Below are 20,028 nucleotides of genomic sequence, written 5' to 3' on the forward strand. Positions count from 1 at the left end.
CGCGTCCACCACAGGGCTTGGGGCCTGAGCTGTGGGCACTGCGCACCGAGCGGGTCCTGCCAGCAGAGGGCAGGCTTCTGGCTGCGTGACGCCCGGGCGTATCTGAGCCTGTCCAAGGGCGCTGGCCTAGGTCTTCCAGGCCTGACACCTGCACACTGACTGCTTGGTGACGCCTGGGGCATTCCAGGGGGCCTTCCAGGGCCCTCAGGGGCAGTCCTGACCTGATGGCCAGGCTCAGAAGCCTGATCTAGCCCTGGGGAGGGGAAAGCAGGGTGCTGGCTTCAGAGTGCTGACTTCCAGCCCAGGCGTTCTCCATTTCGCCATCCGCATCTGGCCCCCCTGTCCTGCCGCTCCGCAGTGCCCACCACGCCCCACATCCTTCCTCCGGGCCGAGTCGGTGTACCTGCCCTCTAGCGGCCGGAACAGGTTCAGGGGGTGAGGACCAGCTAACCTCCAGGTGCTTTCCCAGGAGGCCTTGGAAAGGATGGGGTCTTTTCCCACCTCTATTTATAGCATCCTAACCATGGCCAGGCCCTTACCCACCCCTACGTCCCAATGTATATCTTCATCTCCTGAGCGCCACAGAGAACACAAGCCAGCAGAGGACACGCTGTTCCCCATTGTCCAGAAATGGGTTTTATTCTCAGCCAAGAGACAGCAAGATTGGTAGTGGTCAGAGAACCACACAGCTGCCAGCACAGCACCCCTGCGCTCAAAGGGGGAGAGATGGGAAGGTGGCAGAGGGGGCTGGCTGTCCACAGGCTGGCATGATAGAGGCTCACTGGAGGTGGCACACTGAAGGGGGATGTCAGGGTGACAATGTTCCCTTGTCGCTGGGCCACAAGACTCAGGGACAGCGTGGTGATGGATTCCCACCACTAGAGGTGAGGCTGTGGGGACGTATGTGTGTACGTATATATTTGAGTATTTATAGATATTTATAGGACAAGGCAGGAGCAATACCAGAGAGGGCACAAGTTTTCACCAGCGTCACGCCTGGATATGTCAGCTCACCACTACAGCGGACTAAGTCACAGATGAGGGGAAGTTTTGGGGCTGGGGAGCCACTGTCAAGTCACAGAACAGCCATCCAGGCAGGCTTGGAAAGGGAGGTCTCCGAGGAATAGGAGGGATCTGGTTAGAGGTCGAAGGGGGGCCTGGGGCTCTCAGGACGGGACGGACTTGCCTGACCCGATCGGCTGGCAGTTGGAGAGAAAGCAGAGAGAATGGGAGAGAGAAGGAGGGAGAGAGCTGGTAAGGCGAGGGCAGCCAAGCCGCCAGGGTAGGAGGGGAGGGCAGTGGGGGCAGATGCAGCGGAGGGTGTGGCAAGGGCTCTGGAATGGAGGAGAGGAGAGAGGGAAGGTGGAAGGGAGGAGCTGGAGATGTGGGACCATAGCCTCCCCGGGGTCTGAGGTGGAGGAGGGTGGCCCTCCCCCTGCCACACACTCTGGTCTCACACACACCACCAGGCAGGGCACCCACGGCTCCAGACACGCTCACGGCCCCCTCTGCCTACCCTCTTCTCTGGCCCCACTGTCTTTCAACCCACTGGCCCAGGGCCACCCCTAGCCTTAGGGAAAAGGGAGCCATGAGCCCTGTACAATAGCCACCAGGCCTGATGGAGAAAAACAGGTGGAAGAACACTGAGCCAGGAGGGCAAAGCTAACAGGATGGCTGGAGGGAGCACTGCAGGCCCCTCTGGGTGGGCAGCAAGCCCAGAGTCCTGGAGGGACCCTGGGGAGGCAAGGAGGGCAAGTAGCTGGACGCCAGAGGCCACAGGCTTATAAGTCTAAGAGGGGGGCCTCGGCTGGCCGAGGGACCACAGGTCGCGTAGGTGAGGCTGGGCCCTTCCTGCTGGGGAAAAGCAGAAGAGCAAGAGTCAGGCAGGGGCAGAGGGGCAGGCGGATTCACGGGTGAGTTTTGCGGCCCAGCCGGGGGATCTCAGAGCTGACTTGCCCAGGTCAGCAGACACAGCTGTCCCCTTGGCTGAAAAGTGTAGGTCAGCCCTAGGGACAACAGGCCCAGGCCCATGAGCCCGTGGGCTGGCTAGGGAGCTTCCCCCAGGGCCAAGGCTGCCACCTTCAGTCGTGCACTAGCAAGTTTGACAGTACTAAGGAGGCAGTGGGAGGGGCTGTGGGACCCTGCTGCTCCCGTGAGGCGGGCTCCGGGCTGCTGGGGTGGACAGGATCCGTTTCAGGCTTTCAGAATTCATCAAACCAGAGCCTTTGCCCCTGATCACTGCTCAACTGCTGGCAAGAGAGGAGGGGGGATGCTGACCTCCTCTGCCCTAGGCCGGATTTGGTTCCCAAAGTTCCCAGGCTGGGAGGCGGCTGCTCTGCTGCAGCGGCATGGCTCAGATCGGGGAACAATGTGGCACCCCCCAGGCTGCAGTTCCAAGGGCTGTGGCTGCCAGGGCCCAGCCCCCCTGCACAACCCCCTCCACACTCCCTGCCCTACCCCAGAAACCATGAGCTCTCTGCCCTCTCTGATGGCTCCAGGGCACACCCAGGTCTGCCAGCTTGGGCGCGGAGCCTGTCCCAAGAGCTCTCCAGGCTAGGCTCAGCCATGAGGTCTTGAGTGGTGGCACTGAGTCCTGAGGCTGGCTGAGAAGGGAGGTGAGAGAGGCAGCTGGCACAAGGTCAGAAGGGGGAGAGAGTAAGTCTGGAACTGCAGAAGGGAGAGGAAAGGGAGCCTGACTCTGCGGTCCGAGGTATGCCCCACATTGTGGAGCTGGTGCAGCAGGGGGCAGACACACTGTTCATGCAGCAGGCGGAGAGGCATGTATGTACCTACCATGGCTGACGCTCCTCAGGGGTCACTGATAGTGATTCTGAAAGACAGCACGAAATCAACATGGCAGTTCACACGCAGGGGCGGGGAAGGCTGGGGGTGGGAGACACGCACACGCACACGCCCGGGCGTGCACACACATGCTATGAGGCCCAAGGCCCCGCATGCACACATTGACACACATGCCCACAAACAACTCGCATACACCTCCTCCCTCCCACTGCGCCACACCCTCACTGGCCAGCACGTGCAGCATGGATCCGGGGCATGCAGCCACTCGGCACACTGAAGCACACGCGTGGGCTGAGTGACAACACAGAAGCTCGCCCGCACATAGGAGGCATTTGCACCAGCTCCCTGCACACTCCTGACTGGTGAGCTCAGAAGGACCACCCACAATGCTCCATAAGGGACCAGTCTTGCCTTTTTAGGGTCCAGCTGTCATTTCTCCACCCAAGAGCCTTTCATGGCTCCCTACTACCCACAGTATTAAGTCCCAACAAGCCAAACCCTTTTAGGAACGCTGAAGGTTCTCCAACCTGCCCCCATACCCAGGGCCATCTTTTCTTATCCTTCCTCATCCTATCTGCATTCTGCTCTGGCCAGAGGCTCTCCTCCTCAATATATCTCATATGAAACCTCTGCTCACACTGCCGCTCCCTATCCAAACGCCAGCATCCCTCCCTTCCCCCGCCAGCTCCCCACCACCTGAGCTTTATCTCAATCAGCCCCCGGACTTCAGTGAAGTCAAGCTGCCTGGAAGCTCCCCAGACAGCTCTCTTCTCTCAGGCAGGGTCATGACTTGCCAAATGATTCCCGTGTGTTAGCAAGAATTGGTGTTAGAGCAGGTTCCAAATCTTATGGTTCCCACATGTCACATCTCAGCACAGACCTGGGCATGTCGAATGCCCTTAGGAATCTGAACTCATGTTAGAAGTTAGCCAAGTGCTCCTAGAGCCACATGTGCAGCCAGTGCGGCATCCCTACAGCCACTGTCTCCGGAGAAAGGCAGAATGTTAGATATCATTTGGTAGAAAGGAAACCGAGGCCCTGGAAGGGAAAGTGACTTGCCTAAAGTTCCGGGGGCAAACCAGAACCTCTGGACTCCAGTCCAGTGCTCTTGACCAGTGCCATGCTGCCTGCTTTACCCCATCTGCTTTGGTCATCATGTCACTGCTTCATTCTGGGTTCATGGAGGCTAGCCCAATGGCCCTACCCTCCAGCCATCTGGAAACATAAGTGGATGTCATTGGTCTGATGTGTTCATCCTCAGAGAATATGGCCAGTGGGAACAGGGCAGACTGAGTTAGAGATCAGAGAGCTTCCCTGGAAAGGGGCATGGATCAAGAAGGCAAAGCCAAGTGGTGAAGTAGAATCCTTTTCCTGGAAATCTCTGGGAATAGGGCAGCCTTCACCCCCACGTGCCGGTCGAGGCCAGGTAGGGTCAGAGGCAGGGTGAAGGAAGAAAGACATCACATCACCCGATGGCTCCAGACTCTTTCCTCAGCTGCCCCATGTCCTGCCCCATGCCTGGGTGCCACTCTCACTCTCTCACACCCGTGTGCACGCCCACACACACATCACACACCTTGCTGGTCATACAGTCACACCTGGCCTCTGTTCCTGTGGGCTAGAGGCCAGATTCCCCACGTGGGACAGCTCAGAAGAGTCGGGACTGGGAAGGGGGGACATAAGGGTGGCCTGAGTGTAAGTGGGCCAAGCCTGCACATCTGGATAGGATCTGGGTTCAGGCTCTCAGACCTGAGGGAGGCTCACTAGGGCTGGGAGAGAGAAGCAGAGGACGGGCTGGAGATGGAGAGGCCAGAAGGGGAAAGGAGGAGGGATGCCACGTTGGGGGGAGAGAGAGAGAGAGAGAGAGGGGTGGAAAAGGAGGGAAGCGCCATGCAAGTGCTGGAAAGAGGGGGGCAGGTGGGATGAGCCCCACAGCCCCCTCCCCAGAAACGACCACCTTCGGACTCAGCGCTCCCTGGGGCAGGCTCCGCCAGCCCCTGGCCACACCTCGCGTGGCTCTGGCACCCACAGTCCGAGTGCCCTGGATGCAGAGGGGCAGCTCCGGAGGCCAGGGCAGATACTCCCGCGGCCTGGTCCCCCTCCCGGCCACGCCCCCCCGTTGGCTCTCCCGCCCATTCAGCCCCTACTCACCTGGGGACCCCAGGAGGGGCGCGGTTGGGGCGCGAGGGCACCTGGGGGGGAGGGCCGAACGGATCAGGGGAAGCCCCCGGCCTGGAGGGCACGGGGGGCGCCCCCCCCAGGGCGGATCCAGCAGGCGGAGGCCCAGGAGCAGGGCCCCGCGACCCGGGCCGGGCTGGGGGTACGGCGGGGGCTCGGCGCTGCGGCGTGGGGCTGGACGTGGGTGACCTGCGGGCGACAGGGAACGCGGGACCACGAGGAGAGGGATGAGCGGCTCCGTCCCGAACTGAGCCCCAGTCCCCAGCCCGGTGCCGGCCACACCCATGCGCGCAAGCCCCGCCGCACGTGCCCGAGATGCGCGCCGCAGCTTAAGCCCCGCCCCCACTGGCTTCAGGGTTCCAGCTCCACCCCGTCCGCAGCCGGCGTTCCAAGGCAAGCCCCACCCCGCGACAAACCCCGCCCCTCTCTAAGCTCCGCCCCTCGCTCCAGATGGGAGCCGCCCCGGGGACGCGGGCGCGCCACTGCCCGGTCCCGGCCCTCCTCCCGCGGGCCCCGGGCTAGGGGGCTTTGGGGCCGCGGGGGCCGGCCCTGGTACCTGCGTCCGGCCGGTACGCTCTGCACCTGCAGCCAGGAGTCGTCCACGGGCGGGGGCATGGGCGTGCTGACAGTGGTCGTGTTGATGTCGCCGATGATGCTGAGGGCCTCCTTCAGTGCGTGGTACATGCGCAGCATCTCGTCGCGCCTCTGAGCCTGCTCGGCTGACTCCTCCATCAGTGTGTTTTGGTCCCCGCACGAGTACAGGTTGGCCAGCAGCTCCGAGAAGATGAATTCCTTGGTCTGCACAGAGAAGAGGGGGGCTGGGACCTGACACCTGTACGCTCTGCCCACCCAGCCAGGGGACCCGGCTCTGTCACCGCCTAAACACGGAGGTCTCCCCAGCTTCCCCACCCCTTGCTCTTTTCTCAGATGGTCCAGAGAGGAAAACTGACCTGGACAAGGTCACAGATCTGGGAGGACACTTAGGGCCTATCATGCAGTCAGGACAGCTGGTTACTCAGCTTTTTTCAGCCTCTGTTTCCTTATTTGTAAAATGGGGGTAGTTACACCCTTTTCAAGGGCTTGCATGCTCCACTGGCCCAAAATAAAGGAGATGAATTAAAAATTTTCTGAGCTCTTGAGTAACAAGTGTAAAAGTGTATCTGGATTGGATAAAGTGTGTTTCTGTGTGTAAGGGGTGGGCTAATGTCCATCTTAAAATCCCCAGGTTGTTACCTGGCCTAGGCTCTGGGACATTACTGGCTGAGGCTTTTGATGCCCTAGCCCAGTGTCTCATTTATTCATTATATGTTGAGCACCTACTACACACCAGGCACTTTGTTCCGATGCACTTTATATTTATTTAGTCCTCAACTCTGTTATCCATATTTTACACTTAAGAAAACAGAGGCTCAGAAAGGGTTGTTTTTTTCTCAAAGTCACATAGGGAATTTGTGACAAAGCCAGGATTCAAATACAGTTCTGATTTCCTAGGACCATGCTTTTTCACTAAGCCATGGGTGGTAGTGGTTCTGTGGGGTGTGTATTTCAAAACACGGTCTGGTTCTCAAAAGATGCAGATTCCTAGCCCCTTCTGCAAAACACTTAAGCATGCTTAAAACAACCTGAGTGTGTGAATCTACAAAATCATACATGAAGCTCACATTATATTTCTCTTGGATAGCTCTGGTGTGGACTCATACCTCCTTCCCTAGACCCAGTCCTACAGGCCTGGCTTATGCCTCCCCGATCAATCTGGCTACCTACCTCCCTGGTCCCACAAGAGCACCTTCCCCCACAGGGCGGCACACTCACATTGTTAATCATGAGGTGCATGATGGTCTTAGGCATGAGGTCCCGCACAGTCTTGTTGACAATGGCCATGTATGAGTCCACCAGGTTCCGGATGGTCTCCACCTGCCGCTCCAGCTGTGGGTCCATGGAGTGCATGAAGTTGTCTGAGCCATTCTCCTCGGTCTCACTGGCCTGCCATTGAGAACAGAGAACACCAGGGTGGCTGGGCCCTCAAAGCCTGGTTCCAGGCATCCCCAGGGTCTCAGCCCCTCTGAGGGTACCTGGAACACAGGCACAGAGAGAAGCCACAGGCCCGAACACACAGACACCAGCTCCGCCATTCGCTCTGGGTCCCTGGGCTCTGCCCACTCCAGTGCCTCTCAGGACCCCAGACCCTTGTTCAGTCTTATCTTGGCTCTGACTCTAGTGTCTAGAATTTGCCTCAGTTTCCCCTTCTGTAAATTAGGAAAGGATGCCTCCAAGGTCTCTTCCTGATTCTAAATGTCTGGTCAGAGTTGCTGCCAAGCCGGAGAAGCCTGACAGAAGGTCAGAGCGGGACACACTTACTTTCTCCTTGTCCTGGAAGGCCCACACCGCACCAGAGAAGTTGCCGCACCAGCATTGCCGCCGCCGCCGCCAGCAAGCACAGCGGAAGCAGACACACACACAGAGGAGAAAGGAGGGATTGAGTGAGCCCAGGGCATGGCACCCAACTCTAAGACAACTCTAAGACATTGCCATAGTGAAAGGAGGGAGAAAAGCAAGGTCAGTTACAAGTCACCGGCATCTTATAAAGGAGATGCAGTCACGCTGTCTGTGACAGAGGAGGGGTCACGTAAAACTGGCACTGGAGAAGGATGGGAGGAAGGCTTAGCTCTGATCCTGCTCCAGGGCAAGTAGGGGGAGGGTCTCTGCTATAGACACAGGGCATGCCTTGGCATCACTGAGGATGGTGTCCCGGGAGACCCTATTATAAGCAGCTTGCCCTTCCCTTCCCTGCCACTCACCCCAACACGCTCAGGGTACACTCCAGCTCTCAGGAAGGAGGCCTTCCAGCTATCCACCTCCTCCTGTGTCTCACAGGCCAGTTCCAGCTGCCTATAATCCTTGTAGACATTCCTGTAGGAAGGGGCAGGTGGTGAGGGGAGGCGGAGCCCAGGCCCTTCACTTGTGGTAGTTATGGGCATGCAAGGACTGGGGTCATCCCTCCTGGGGGTCAGTCCTGGCTTTCTCATTTCCGAACTGTGTAACCCTGGGCAAGTCCCTTCCTCTCTCTGAGCCTCAGTTTCCTCATCTGGATGATGGGTTAATGGTAACAGTTCTTGCCTCCTACAGTTCTTGTGAGGATTCCTGGAAATGAGCAGTAAAATGCTCTATCAAAAAGGGACTGAGCCCCCAAAAAAGGGGCATCCATGACAGTGCAGTTCCTGGCTTGGGTCTCAGCTCCCATCGACCCCCTCCCTGGTCTCTGGGGACTCTCTCATGGCAGCTGTACTGAGCTCTCATCTCTGAGTGGGAGTGAGCCAGCCCTGGGTTGGTAGGTGGGAGGCTTGGTATTACCACTGGCCCCGCTGGACACTGAGCAACATGAGAAGAGGACCAAGTCTGATGGCGCTCTTCTTTGTCCCCAGGGCCCAGCAGTGTCTTATGCAGAGCAGGCACTAGCCAAGTGACAGCGGTAGGACAGGAGGGGAAGAAGGAAAGAGGGAGGGAGTGGAAGCAGGAAGGAGATCTTGACATAACATCTAGCACAGAGTAGGAACTCAATAAATATTTGTCAAATGAACAGTTTGCTGGGGGACTTGAGGCAGGTCCCTCTCCTTTCTGGGTCTGTGTGCTCAGGGAGGGCGGTTTGGGGCTGGCAGAGCCTGGGGCCCCACGGTCCCGGCAGGGGGCAGGCAGACACCTCTGCTCTGTGTTGAAGAGAGCAAAGATATGCTTGCTGGACATGAAGCCCTTCTCCACGTCCCGCAGCTTCAGGTTGTCCACGGACAGCATGTATTTCTTCTCTTTCTCCTGTGGGTAGAGGTAGGAGCCATGAGTGAGGTTGGTACTGTTCCCTGCCACACCTCTCTCCCTAAGACTGCTTCATGCTAGGGGGTGCCTGAGGCTGTGTATGCCCAGAGTGGACCCAAGCTTCTGGGCATCAGCCCATTCGCATTGCATGGGTGCTGTCACATGATAGCCTGTCAATGGAGCCCTGGGCTTGCTGGGCACCCCCAGCTCCCAGTGGTACTGAAGCCATTCCTACCACATCTGTGTACATGCCAGAGACCAAGAGCTCAGGGTGGCTCCCCCATCACACCCCAAGCAGGCCCTGGATGCAGTCCAGACCTCCTCCATCCTGGGACCCCACACTTGAGCTTCTCTCACCCTGGGCCTGGCCATTGGGGCCTGCTTTGGATAAACTCTGATTTCATTTCCTGACTGTAGAGATAAGGAAGGGGGGCCACCAGCCCAGCGGCTTTAAAGGCCTGGTCAAGCCCACCCCCCATGGCTGCCCACATGTGAGCAATCTGGTGCCCAGCACTAGCCTGGAGATGGTGAGTGTGTATGCATGCAGCACGTTGTAGTTGTGTGTCTGTGCAAACACATGCAAGCCTGAGCACACGTCCTATCATCACACTGTGGATGGGTGTGGGTGTGCACACGTGTGCCTGAGGAGGTGCCCGGCACGGCTGCACGTCTGTGTGGGCATGTCTATATGTCAGTGAGAATGTGTGCCACTTTTGTACATGTCTGTTTTCATGAATGTGCCTGTGGGAAGCGTACTGTGGGTACATATATTTACGTGTATGCGGTTTGTAATAGGCTGAATATGTTTAGTTTTTCTGTAGTTGTCTGGAAGGAGTTATGTTTATCTGTGGATGGTCATGTGGGGCCAGGTCTGTGTGCACATGACTCTGTGCCTGGTGTGGGCTGTCATGTGTCTGTAGGCTGTTGTGTTCAGGGGAGGGGCTCAGGGGTCTTCAGAAGAGGTGCCCCCAGGATGGGGCTCTGGGACGAGGGGCAGGATTTCTGTTGCTGGTACCACACTTGCCCACCCAACACCACAGGATCTATGCCAGGGGTCCGGTGGGGGTGTCTATACTGGTCTCAGAGACTCGGGGTTTCAACATGAGCCTTGCCCAGGGTTTCGGGTGGGGGGCGGGTTTAGGAGGACCCTGCTCCCCCTGTTCTGGCGTCATCTTGCCCACTTCCCTCTGGCCCCCCACCCGCTTGGCCAGTCGGGCCACATAAAGCCCTCTTTATGCCAGGCGGGTGGCTACAAGCCCCAGAGGGCGGCTGGGGGAGGAGAGGAGGAAGTTGCACACGCGGCCGGGGAACATCTGGAAGCGTTCGAGGGAGGCCCGCCGCCACCGCCTGGCGCTCTGGGGTTGGACGCTAGGTAGGAGCGGCCTCCTCCCCTCACCCCTCCCTTCCTGCTGGCCGGCCCCCTCCCCAGGCCCCTCCTCCCTCGCCGCAGCTCCGCTCACCCCTGCCACGTCAAAGGAGGCAGAAGGGGAGTCAGGAGCAGAGAGGGGACCACGGGCCGGCTGGGCTGGGGCAGGGAACCTTGATCGCCAGGAGATGGGCCGAAGCTCCCACCCGATGGACAGACGCTGCTGCCTGGACAGACCAGCGGACACCTCCACTCCGTCTACCCAGTGTTTAGACTATCTGTTCAGGACTCCCAAATTGTACAGTAGTCTGCACATTGGTTAGGCTGGGCTGGGTTAGACCCTCGGCGCCGCTGGAGAGCTGGACTGACCCCTGCCCGCCATCCCAGAACTGGAGCCTGGAGCTGGGGCAGGGGGCTTGGTGGGGCACGGGGTGGGCTGGGAGGAGGCGCAGAGGGATGGGGGTGCCACCCTGCTGTGGGATGGGGAGGGGTGCTGCTGGGTGTCGGAGGAAGACTGAGAAGGTGGGGGGCAGTGAGGCTGGGGCTGTGCGAGGCCGCCTGTCTGCCTAAAGGGCCACCCCAGGCCCAAAGACCAGCGACCAGAGGACAGGCGGGGAAGGGGGACAGGTCACACTCCCCCGAGCTCAGACCACCTCCTTGTCCCCAGCTGTTCTAGTGCAAAACTCCACTCACACCCAGCACACACACAACCTCAACAACTTGACATGCACAGACCACCACTCAGGCACATACATCCCCACACCCAAATCTTCAGGCACACACCCATGCCCCAAGCACACACGCACAAGTGCTTGCACGCGTACACACACAACACAGACACACAGCCCCTCACAATCCTCACAATGGAAGGCTGTGCCACCCACCTGGGGTCACACCTCAGGCACACATGGCTGCCCCCAAACACACATACAGACCCTCATATACTAGATGCTTACACCGCAAACAGTGCCCCACAAAACACCCCCCCACAACATCCCCAAGCTTCACTTACCCCCACCCCCCACTCACTGCCCCCCCTCACGACTCAACACCAGCCTTCACAAACAAACAGCTAAACTCAAATGTACACACAAGGTCCAACAAAGACCCCTCCAACCCAATGGGGTACAGGGGGGCCCTGCCAGATATGCTGTCCCTCCCCCACAGTGAAGCCAGTGGCTGGCCCTCAGCTGCAGGTCACACTGTCACTGGCCCTGTGTGAGGAGCCCCAGCGTAAGAGCAGCAGGGGTTGTGGGGCAGCAGTCAGCACCCTCAGCCCATGGGGGACATCTAGGGAGCCTGCCTGGGCAGCAGAGCAGGAAGCGACCCCCCCCCCACCGCGCCACCTCACACACCATCCCTTCCAGGGGCCCCATGCTCAGGGAGAGGCCAGGGTTGGGGTAATGAGGTCCAGATGGCTTAGCGCCCCCGCCAGTGACGACAGAGGGCCTGGCCCAAGGTGGGGAGGGGGGCCCTGCCTCAAGCGACTTGGCAGAAGCAGGGATCAAGGAGGGGGCTTGAAGATCAAAATCCCAGGGCCCTACCCCAAGCCCCGACCCCACTGGCAGCACCCTCTCCTCCAACAGGAAGGAGAGAGTCCCTTCCCCCACTCCATGGCCAGCTGGAGTTCATTACCACAAGCCCCCACCCTACCCCCAGCCCTCCCCATTCTCTCTGGTCACCTCTGGAATCCAGATGTGGAAGCCAAACACACTCATTCTTAAAGGAGACCAGCGGCAGAGGAAGGAGGTGGTGGGATTCTACGTGCCCCCGTGGGCCGGGATGGTTGCTGTGTGGGGCCTCTGCAGGGCCCCATCGCTCCTGGCCCCGCAGCCTGGAGGCACCCTGGGTATCTCCCTTGGGCTCCTGGGGTCTGAGGGACTGGGGTGCAGGAGTTAACATGGTGTCTGGCAGCTGGACTCGTGTGTCACAGGCCTGTGGGGGCCACAGAGGCGGCGGCGGCACGCCCTAGAGTGGGAAAACAGGAAGGCCGCAGGGCTGGTGGGGTGAGGGAGGGGTGCCTAGCACCCCTGCCTACCCTCTCCATGGCATCAGCCCCAGGATCCCCAGTCCTGCCAAACCATCCTCTCCAGCTGGCCTGGGTGGGTCTCCAGGACTGCCTGCTTCTGATCCTTGCAGTCCACCTCTACCCAAAATCTTTGATGGGATTTTTAAAACTCCTGTTGGGTAGTTCAGTCCATTCCCAGCCCATGTAGAATACGAGCCTGACTCTGGCCACCAGCCAGACTCCTTGATGACCAGTGGCCCTTTACTCACCTCATCGTCCTTGTACCAGGACAGATTCTCAGCAGTCAGCACAAACCAATACTCCTTGGAGCCCCCCTTCATGATGCCAATGTTGTTGATGGTCAGCCAGCCCTTCCGGATGACCTGGAGGGTGAGGGGAAAGGAGGTCAATGGGCAGAGGCCAGGATTCCCCACGGGGGATGGGGTGGCAAGGAAAGGCCCTCAAAGGCCTGGCCAGTCAGGGAGGTGGGGGCCAGACCTACCCTGTTTTAACTACAAGTGACCAGAGAGGAAGGTAGAGGTCAGCTCAGGATAACGGGCCTTCTGACAGGGAGGTCAGAGTAGGGGACCAGTGATGTTGGTAGGGAAGAGCTCCCCACCACTGACTGTGTGCAAGCAGAGTACAGGGAGCTGCCTGGTCTGGGGCTGAACACGTCAAAGGAGTGTCTTTTCAGCTAAAGATCCAATTTATTCTAAGACTTGTTCTGACCTCAGGGACTTTGCACATGATGGCTGTTGCCTCTGCCTAGGAAGTACTTCTCCTGTTGCCTGACAAGTTCCTTCTCATCTCTGGGTATCAGCTCAGAAGTCACATTCTCAGGCAGGCCCTCCCTAGCCCCTAGTATAAGTCAGAATGCCCATTATAATCTTTCTTCAGACAGGGCTGGGATTTTTAATCAGTGTGTGTGTGAGAGAGAAAGAGAGAGAGAGAGAGAGAAAGAAAGATTATCTGTTGATGTCACCCTGTTTTGCTAAATTGTGAACTCTCTCGCTCCTTGGTGTTTCTCAGCACCTTGCAGTGTCCTTCACAGATGGTAAGTGATCAATAAATATCTGTGGCATGAATACATGAAAGCTATGAGTACCTTTGGCCCCGGGCCCTAGGGTAGGGTGGGATGGAGTGGGGTGGGGGAAGGGGCTGAGCACCAATTGCCTAGGGCCTTCAACTCCAGGAAGGCCCAGAGTAACAGGCAAAGATCTCTTCTCACAGCAGGAGACAACAGTCCCAGGACTGTCCTGAGCCATCGCCACACACCAGAGGATGTGGATTCTACCCCAAGGCCAGGGCCACTAACCAGACCCTGTCGGTGAGTTCATACAGAGAAGACTGGAGTAGCCTGGGGCTGGCAGGAAAGTTCCCTGGGAACAGGCCTGCTTTTGAGACCCTAACAGCCCTGCTGGAACCTTCCTTCAGCCTCCCTGTCTTCCCAGAGAACCTTGCAAGAATTCAAGTCACGCAGAGGATCAGTAGCTGAGGAGCTGCCTGAGCCATTAACAGGGCACCAGCCAGGTGCCCCATGACCCTCTCCCACCCTGTCCAGGTCCCCTGAGGATCTCCTCAGTGTCTTGTCACTACCTTTGGAATTGAGTCCAAATGCCATAGCCTTGCACTGCACATCCCAGGATCTGACCAGCAGACCTTGACACCCTGCTCCTTGCCTGGCTTGCATGCCTTTGTCCTCCCTTGGCCACCCCCAGCTCTGCCCTTCTCCCTGCTCATCCCAAACCCCCTTCCCGAGCCCTTGCACCAGGGACCCCCCTCCCCTCCCACTCCCACCCTGGCAGTTGCAAACACCTGGGTCCTGACTGCAGGCCCAGGCCTCCAAGGGGCAGAGCCAGGGTCTGCCTTCTGTCCAGGAGCCAGCACAGTGTAGGCATTCAGTGAGTGTTCACTGAACCAAAATGCCCTGGAATATTACATCCATTAATTTCTTCATTCTATTGAGCACCAACTACATGCCAGGCACTAGGCTGGGGACTGAGGATTTACTGATGAACAAGATGGACCCAGCCCTTGCCCTTGTGGGGTTTGAGATAGAAAAGATATAAAGCCAATAATCATGCCAACCCTAGAAAATAACTAAGAAACCAGAGCCTCTGGAAAAGCTCAGACTCCGGCTCGGGTGTGCAGCTGGGGTGGAGAAGTGATGGTCCAGCAAAGACCTGAAGGACAGACAGGTGAGGAGGGACTTGTCTCTTGACATTTCATTCATCTTTTTACTCAACTCTCTGGTAGAGATGGCTGGCTTAAAGATATATTTCTCTCCCATCCCTCCCTCCCTCCATCCAATAGATATTTAAGGAGCACCTACCCAGTGCCAGGCCCCTGCCAGGCATTTTCACCCACCCCAGCCCACATGGTCTGCCTCTGCCTGAAGTAGATGCTTAGCTCATGCGCACTGACGGACAGGTGGATGGGACTGTATGTGTGGCTAGGCCTTGCCTCTGGCCTGAGAGCATGCGTGGACACTCATGTGCTGGTGTGTGCAAGCAGCTCAAGCCAAAGGGTGCCCTCCTGCCCCTGCACATCCCCACCACAGATATGCCCCCTCCCTCCTCCCCCTCACTACACAAACCAAGAGCCCCTGTCCTGGTACTTACCAGAATCTCATCCTGCAAAGAGGTAACCATAGCAACCACGAGAAGCATCGGGAGAGAGGAGAGAGGGTTACTGAGGCAGAGTGGGAGGCTTGTGGCTGGCAGCTGACAGGCTCCCTGGCCCCTGTGGGACCCTTCCCTTCAGGGGAGGGGGCTCTCAGAGCTGGGTGTTCATCCGGCACCCTCCATCCCTCGGGCTGCGGCACTAGGGTCCACTCACCTGATTCCCTGAAGCCTTCTTCTTGTTCATCTGGTTGCTCCTCTGCTGAGCACTAATGGAGGAAGTGGGAAGCATCTCAGAACCCCTCCTCTCAAGAAGCCCAGCTTCACTGCACCTGCTCAGTGGGCACTGGACCCAGAGGGTTAACCCAGCAGGATTGCGTTCCACTACACACACTCTACGAGGCATCACCTTCCCTGCCAGGGAGTACTCACTTGGCAAAGCCTATGAAGTCCTCATGGTTGGTGTTCATGTAAGCCAGCTCAATATCGATGAGGAGCATGACCTTCAAGGATACACACGTTAGCAGGCAAGTGGAAAAGGTACCATACCACAGTGTTTTATAATGCACGAAAAGCTGGGGAAACATACTTGCAGAATCCATAATAAATAGATCCATAGTCCACAATATATAAATGCATCCATAATAGCAGCCGTAATAAGTAAGAAGCTCCAACAAATCAATAAACAAAAGACAAGAAACACAAATCAAAGTAGTCAAAGGACATGACTGGGTAATTCATAGAAGAAATGCTCACCTCATCCATTGAGAAATACAAGTTAAAACAATGAGACCCTTTTTTAACCTATAAAATTGATAATAAATATTGATATGACCAGTATGGGCACAGTTGTGGGAAGGTGAATTCTCTCAACTGGTGGAAATGTAAATAAGCCTCACCTTCTTGGAGGGCAATCTGGCAATATTTGAACAACATTAAAATGCATATATTCATTTGTAGAAATATATCTCACAGAAAAACTCATCAAGTAAGCAAAGTACCAGGGTGTTCAGTGTGGTGTGGTTTATAATGGAGAAAAGTTGGGAACATCAGAAGATGAAACTGATCATGGTATCATCTAAATAATAAAGCTCTCTACACTGTTCCAGAGAATGAGGACAATTTCCAGGCTCTGGTTTGAGAAGATCCCCGCGGCAACTGTTGAAGCGCGATGGGATTTGTAAGTGAGTCGTGATCCTGACGTCCCTGAGGCACACTGCCGGGGTCCTGACCCAGGCCCCGCCGCGGCCTGGGAGCCTGTCCGCACTGAGCCTCAGGTTCCCCAAGGGAAGCTTTCTGCCTCACAGGAGCGGCGAAGACGCAATGGGATGGGGCAGGTCACGTGTCTGGCTTGTACTAGGGTGCTCAGCAGACGTAATTGGCTACATTATCTTCAGAGAAAAAAGGAAGGACACACAGCAGGGGTGCAGGCTTTCAGTTAGGATGGAATCTGGGGTCTGTATGTGCTAGAAAAAAGTGCGGGAAGGGGACACACCAAACTGTTAATGAGGGTTATTTTGTGGGAGGGACTCGGGGGTGGGGAAGAGTGGATGGAGGAACACTACTTGTAACTTAATTACTCCTATACTGATTGAATATTTTATTGAGTATTTACCATTTCTGTGATTAAAAAGAGACCGATAAGAATTTTAAAAACATAATGTCAACAACAATCACGTGATTGGAGAAGGCACCATTGTGGAGAAGGGATGTGTGGGGGTGGAGGCTGGGAACTGGGGGCCAGAGGCGGGTTTAGACCCAAGGACAGCAGAGAGATGGCCTGGGAAAAGAGGGCTGGCCGGTGAGCTTCGTGGGGACCGCGACGGAGCCTGCCCGGTTCACCTCCGGCCAGTGTGGCCGGTGCTCCGTGACGACGTTTGTGATGAAATGAATGCCTATCTAATAAAAGCCTACCTGAAAGGAAGAGGGGGTGATTAGGAGGGCGTAGGGTAACCCAGAGCGGCAGCAAACAGAGAGGCCCAACTGGAGGATGGACTGCCGGAGAAGTGAGAAGCGGAGAGTGGGATGTAAAACGGCGCAGCTGCCGTGGAAACCGTACGGCAGCTCCTCAAAACATTAAACATGGAATTACCGTATGACCCGGCAATTCCATTTCTGGGAATATACCCCAAAGAACTGAAAACAGGATCTCAAAGAGATTATTTGTACACTAATTTTCACAGAAGCACGACTCACGATAGCCAAAAGGTAGAAACAACCCAAATGGGTAAACAAAATGTGGTCTATATGTACAACGGACTATTATTCAGACTTAATCTTGCTGTGACGTGGATGAACCTTGGAAACATTATGCTAAGTGAGAAAGGCCAGAAACGGAAGGCCAAATGTCATATGCTTCCACTTACGTGAGGTCCCCAGAGTGGTTAAATTCATAGTGACAGAAAGTAGAATGGTGGGCACCAGGGACGGGGGTGGGGGCAGGGGAGATGGGGAGTCGCTAATGGAGACAGAGCTTCCTTTGGGAAGATGAAAATGTTCTGGAGCTGAATGGAGGGGAAGGCGGCACAACAATGTGAAGGTACTTAACCCATCAAACTGTGCACTTAAAAAACAGTTACAATAGTAAGTTTTATGCTATATATATTTTCCCACATTGAAGAAGAGAGAAGCAGGGGGTTTGTATGAGGAGAGAAACGTAAGGGAGACTGAGACATTAGAGACGAAACGGGGAGGAGGTAAGCACGGGGACAGGGGTGACAGGCCAGGGAAGAAGGGGCGGCGCTGCGGGCTCACCTGCTCCTTGGTGCGACCCTCGCGCTCCCGGATGTGGGTGGTCACGATGCGCTCCATCTCCTCCCGCAGCCGCGGGTACTGCTGGAGCTGGGGAAGGGCGGGAGGGGAGAAAGCCACGTACACAGGGGGCCTGGGCGGGGAGCAACCGCGCCCCACACAGTCCGGGGATCCAGGGGCCTGGGGCGGTGGCACACAGAATCCCCAAGATGGGGGAAAAGAGACCCAGGGCCCCAGGAAGCTGATGGCACCAAGCCACGGCCACTCCTCTCCCCAAATGTGAGCTCCCAATGGCAGTTCAGGGGTCTTCCTGGTTCTGACCCTCTTCACTGGCCCACCTGGGAAGCTCTGGAGGGAGGACGGTTCCCATGGGCAGAAATGCCAGGGGCACCATCTGCTCCCCGGGCCACCATCTTGGAAACATATTTGATGGAGGCCTTTGTTTAGGGGACTGTTTAACTTCCAAAGCTTTCACTGACTCACAGGGCTACCCCTTGCCTTCTCAAAGGCTTAGGGGAACAGTCAGGAAACAGCCCTGAGATTCCCATCCAGGAAGAATCTGGGGGGGCAGGCCCAAGGTGCCAGCGGACCTCCTGAGTCAGGCTGGGGACAGGCAGTGCTCCTTGTCGGGGCCGGGGCAGAGGGCAGGGGAAAGCCAGCAGTCACACAAACGACATGCAGGAGCCACAGGCACAAGGCATGCGAGGGGTGGGGGGGCATGCGGAGAGAGGGTGCCAGCAGCATGAGCAGCACCCCGCGGGGCCTGGCAGGGCCCGGGGCCCTCTGGTAGAATCCACCCAGCTTTGCCTCCCTTTGCAGGCCCTGGCTTGGCACCATCATCCCCAGCCGTGTCTGCCTGGCTCTGAGCTGGAGCTGGCCAGCCAACCTGTCTGCACCCCACTCCTTTGAGATGGGTGCACAGCAGCACCCATTGCCCCCAGTTTTTATCAACTGAAGCCAAAGGGGAAGTTGCTCCAAATCCTTCCCCCTCTGCCTGTGAACTCTGCCCTCAGCTCAGCTGGGCTCTGGACAAAACCCAGGTTGACTCATTCTCCTTCAAGACTGATGGCTGTCACCTCCTCCAGAAAGCACGCCCTGCCTGAGCACCCTGAGAGCTGGTTAGGGGCCTCCTGTGGTCTCCCCACTATCAAAGTGGATTGTAATTGCCCTGAAGGCAGGGGGAAGGTGGGGCCTCCCACAAGGGCTCAAAGAGGGCAGGTTGGAGGAATGAGAAATGAATGAAGGATGGATGTCTTTGCCCTCCTTGCCAGGGTGAGTGGACACTGGCTCCTATGCCCTCTGGCTCATGAACCAGCTCCTCCTTGGGGAGGCAGATGCACTGAGGCAGATGCACTGAGCTCCTGATGGGAGACCCCATCCACAGGACCTCCAGGCCTGCTGGCCTGCCCTCCCCACTTGGTGGCCACATGGGGCCCAGGTGGGGCCAAGCTAGAGCCACTCCTTGTCCCTCTTTCCAAGCCTGGGTCAGGCCCTCAGGTGGATGCCGTAGGCAGGTCACAGGCAGGGATTCTGGGGGCATGATGGGGACCAAGGAGATGGGCTAGGAGGCATCAGATGAGGCAGGGGGCCAAGGAAGGAAGCAGTCTTGGCCACCCAGGAGAGGCAGACATCCCCACAACCGTCCCACGGCTGTACCAAGGGTGTGGCTGATGTGGCCTTGGGGGAGGGGCAGCCTGTGACCAGGGGCTTAAAAACAAACGCCAGCCAGAGGGCCCAGTGGACCCTGCTGCCTCATGAGGTTCACAGACTGGGGCCCTCTCCTTGCAGTCTCCAAGTTGGAGCAGAGGTTCAGGACTGAGTCACCACCCCCGGAAAGCCTCCTCTGAGGTGGTCCCAACTGCTCCCTCCCAGGCTGGGGAGTGAAGTCAGGGGGAGAGGGGGGCAAGGAGGGAGAAGGGAGCAATTTGCCACAGAGCATGACCAGTTCTCCCACATTACATCTGTCAAGTTTTCCACGGGCCACAGATGACAGGGCAGCCTCAGCCCCTTCTGAGAAGTTCTGTTCCCTTTGAGCATCTTTTTCCATGCCAGCTGCTGCCTCTGAGCATTTCCAGGCCTTTTAGCCAGTTTTTAAAATGGAACTTTTCTCTCTCAGCCCCTGGCTGAGTGGGGCGCTCAGCCTGGAGCCCACCAGTTAGTGGTCAGGGATGCAGGCCCTGGGTTCACATGACTCTGGGTTCAAAGCCAGCCCAGCCTCGCCAACTCACTTTAGAAAAGTGTCTGGACCTCTTTCTTTGAGGCTCAGTTTCTCCACGTGTAAGATGGGATGGTAACGGCACCTTCCCTCTTAGGGTTGTTGAGAGGACTGGAGCAGCACCTGCCATGCTCCACATTAAATTCCAGATTTCCTTCTGAGATGGTTGGGCAGGCTCTCACCCCAGCAGGGCTAGGAATTAGAGCTGACTGTCTATCAAACCTTTGGCTTGATAAAGCAGGATGACTTGGGAAAGAAACAAAATAAAGATTCAGATGGG

The 20,028-nt window shown here is 57.1% G+C and overlaps 1 protein-coding gene across 22 annotated transcripts in view; it reads right to left on the bottom strand.

Annotated features, from left to right (window-relative positions):
- Window positions 1–608: 608 nt before the first annotated feature.
- DNM1 (dynamin 1) overlaps window positions 609–20,028 on the bottom strand; it is a 41,595-nt gene continuing 22,175 nt past the window's right edge. For 2 of the 22 annotated variants that reach the window (XM_037008079.2, XM_037008073.2), the window contains exons 11-23: window positions 17,537–17,623; window positions 15,215–15,285; window positions 15,000–15,051; window positions 14,783–14,794; window positions 12,431–12,544; window positions 8,678–8,787; window positions 7,779–7,890; window positions 7,339–7,350; window positions 6,793–6,963; window positions 5,537–5,778; window positions 4,954–5,169; window positions 2,794–2,830; window positions 609–2,667 (exon numbers count right to left, since the gene is read on the bottom strand). In XM_037008079.2, coding sequence (XP_036863974.1) covers window positions 2,809–2,830; window positions 4,954–5,169; window positions 5,537–5,778; window positions 6,793–6,963; window positions 7,339–7,350; window positions 7,779–7,890; window positions 8,678–8,787; window positions 12,431–12,544; window positions 14,783–14,794; window positions 15,000–15,051; window positions 15,215–15,285; window positions 17,537–17,623 — 1,221 coding nt within the window. In that variant the 3' untranslated portion in view covers window positions 609–2,667; window positions 2,794–2,808. The remainder of the gene's footprint in view (window positions 2,668–2,793; window positions 2,831–4,953; window positions 5,170–5,536; window positions 5,779–6,792; window positions 6,964–7,338; window positions 7,351–7,778; window positions 7,891–8,677; window positions 8,788–12,430; window positions 12,545–14,782; window positions 14,795–14,999; window positions 15,052–15,214; window positions 15,286–17,536; window positions 17,624–20,028) is intronic. The other 20 variants (XM_037008071.2, XM_037008070.2, XM_037008069.2 and 17 more) reach the window with 16 other exon arrangements.

The sequence above is a fragment of the Manis javanica genome, chromosome 2, assembly GCF_040802235.1.
Source record: "Manis javanica isolate MJ-LG chromosome 2, MJ_LKY, whole genome shotgun sequence".
NCBI lineage: Eukaryota > Metazoa > Chordata > Mammalia > Pholidota > Manidae > Manis > Manis javanica.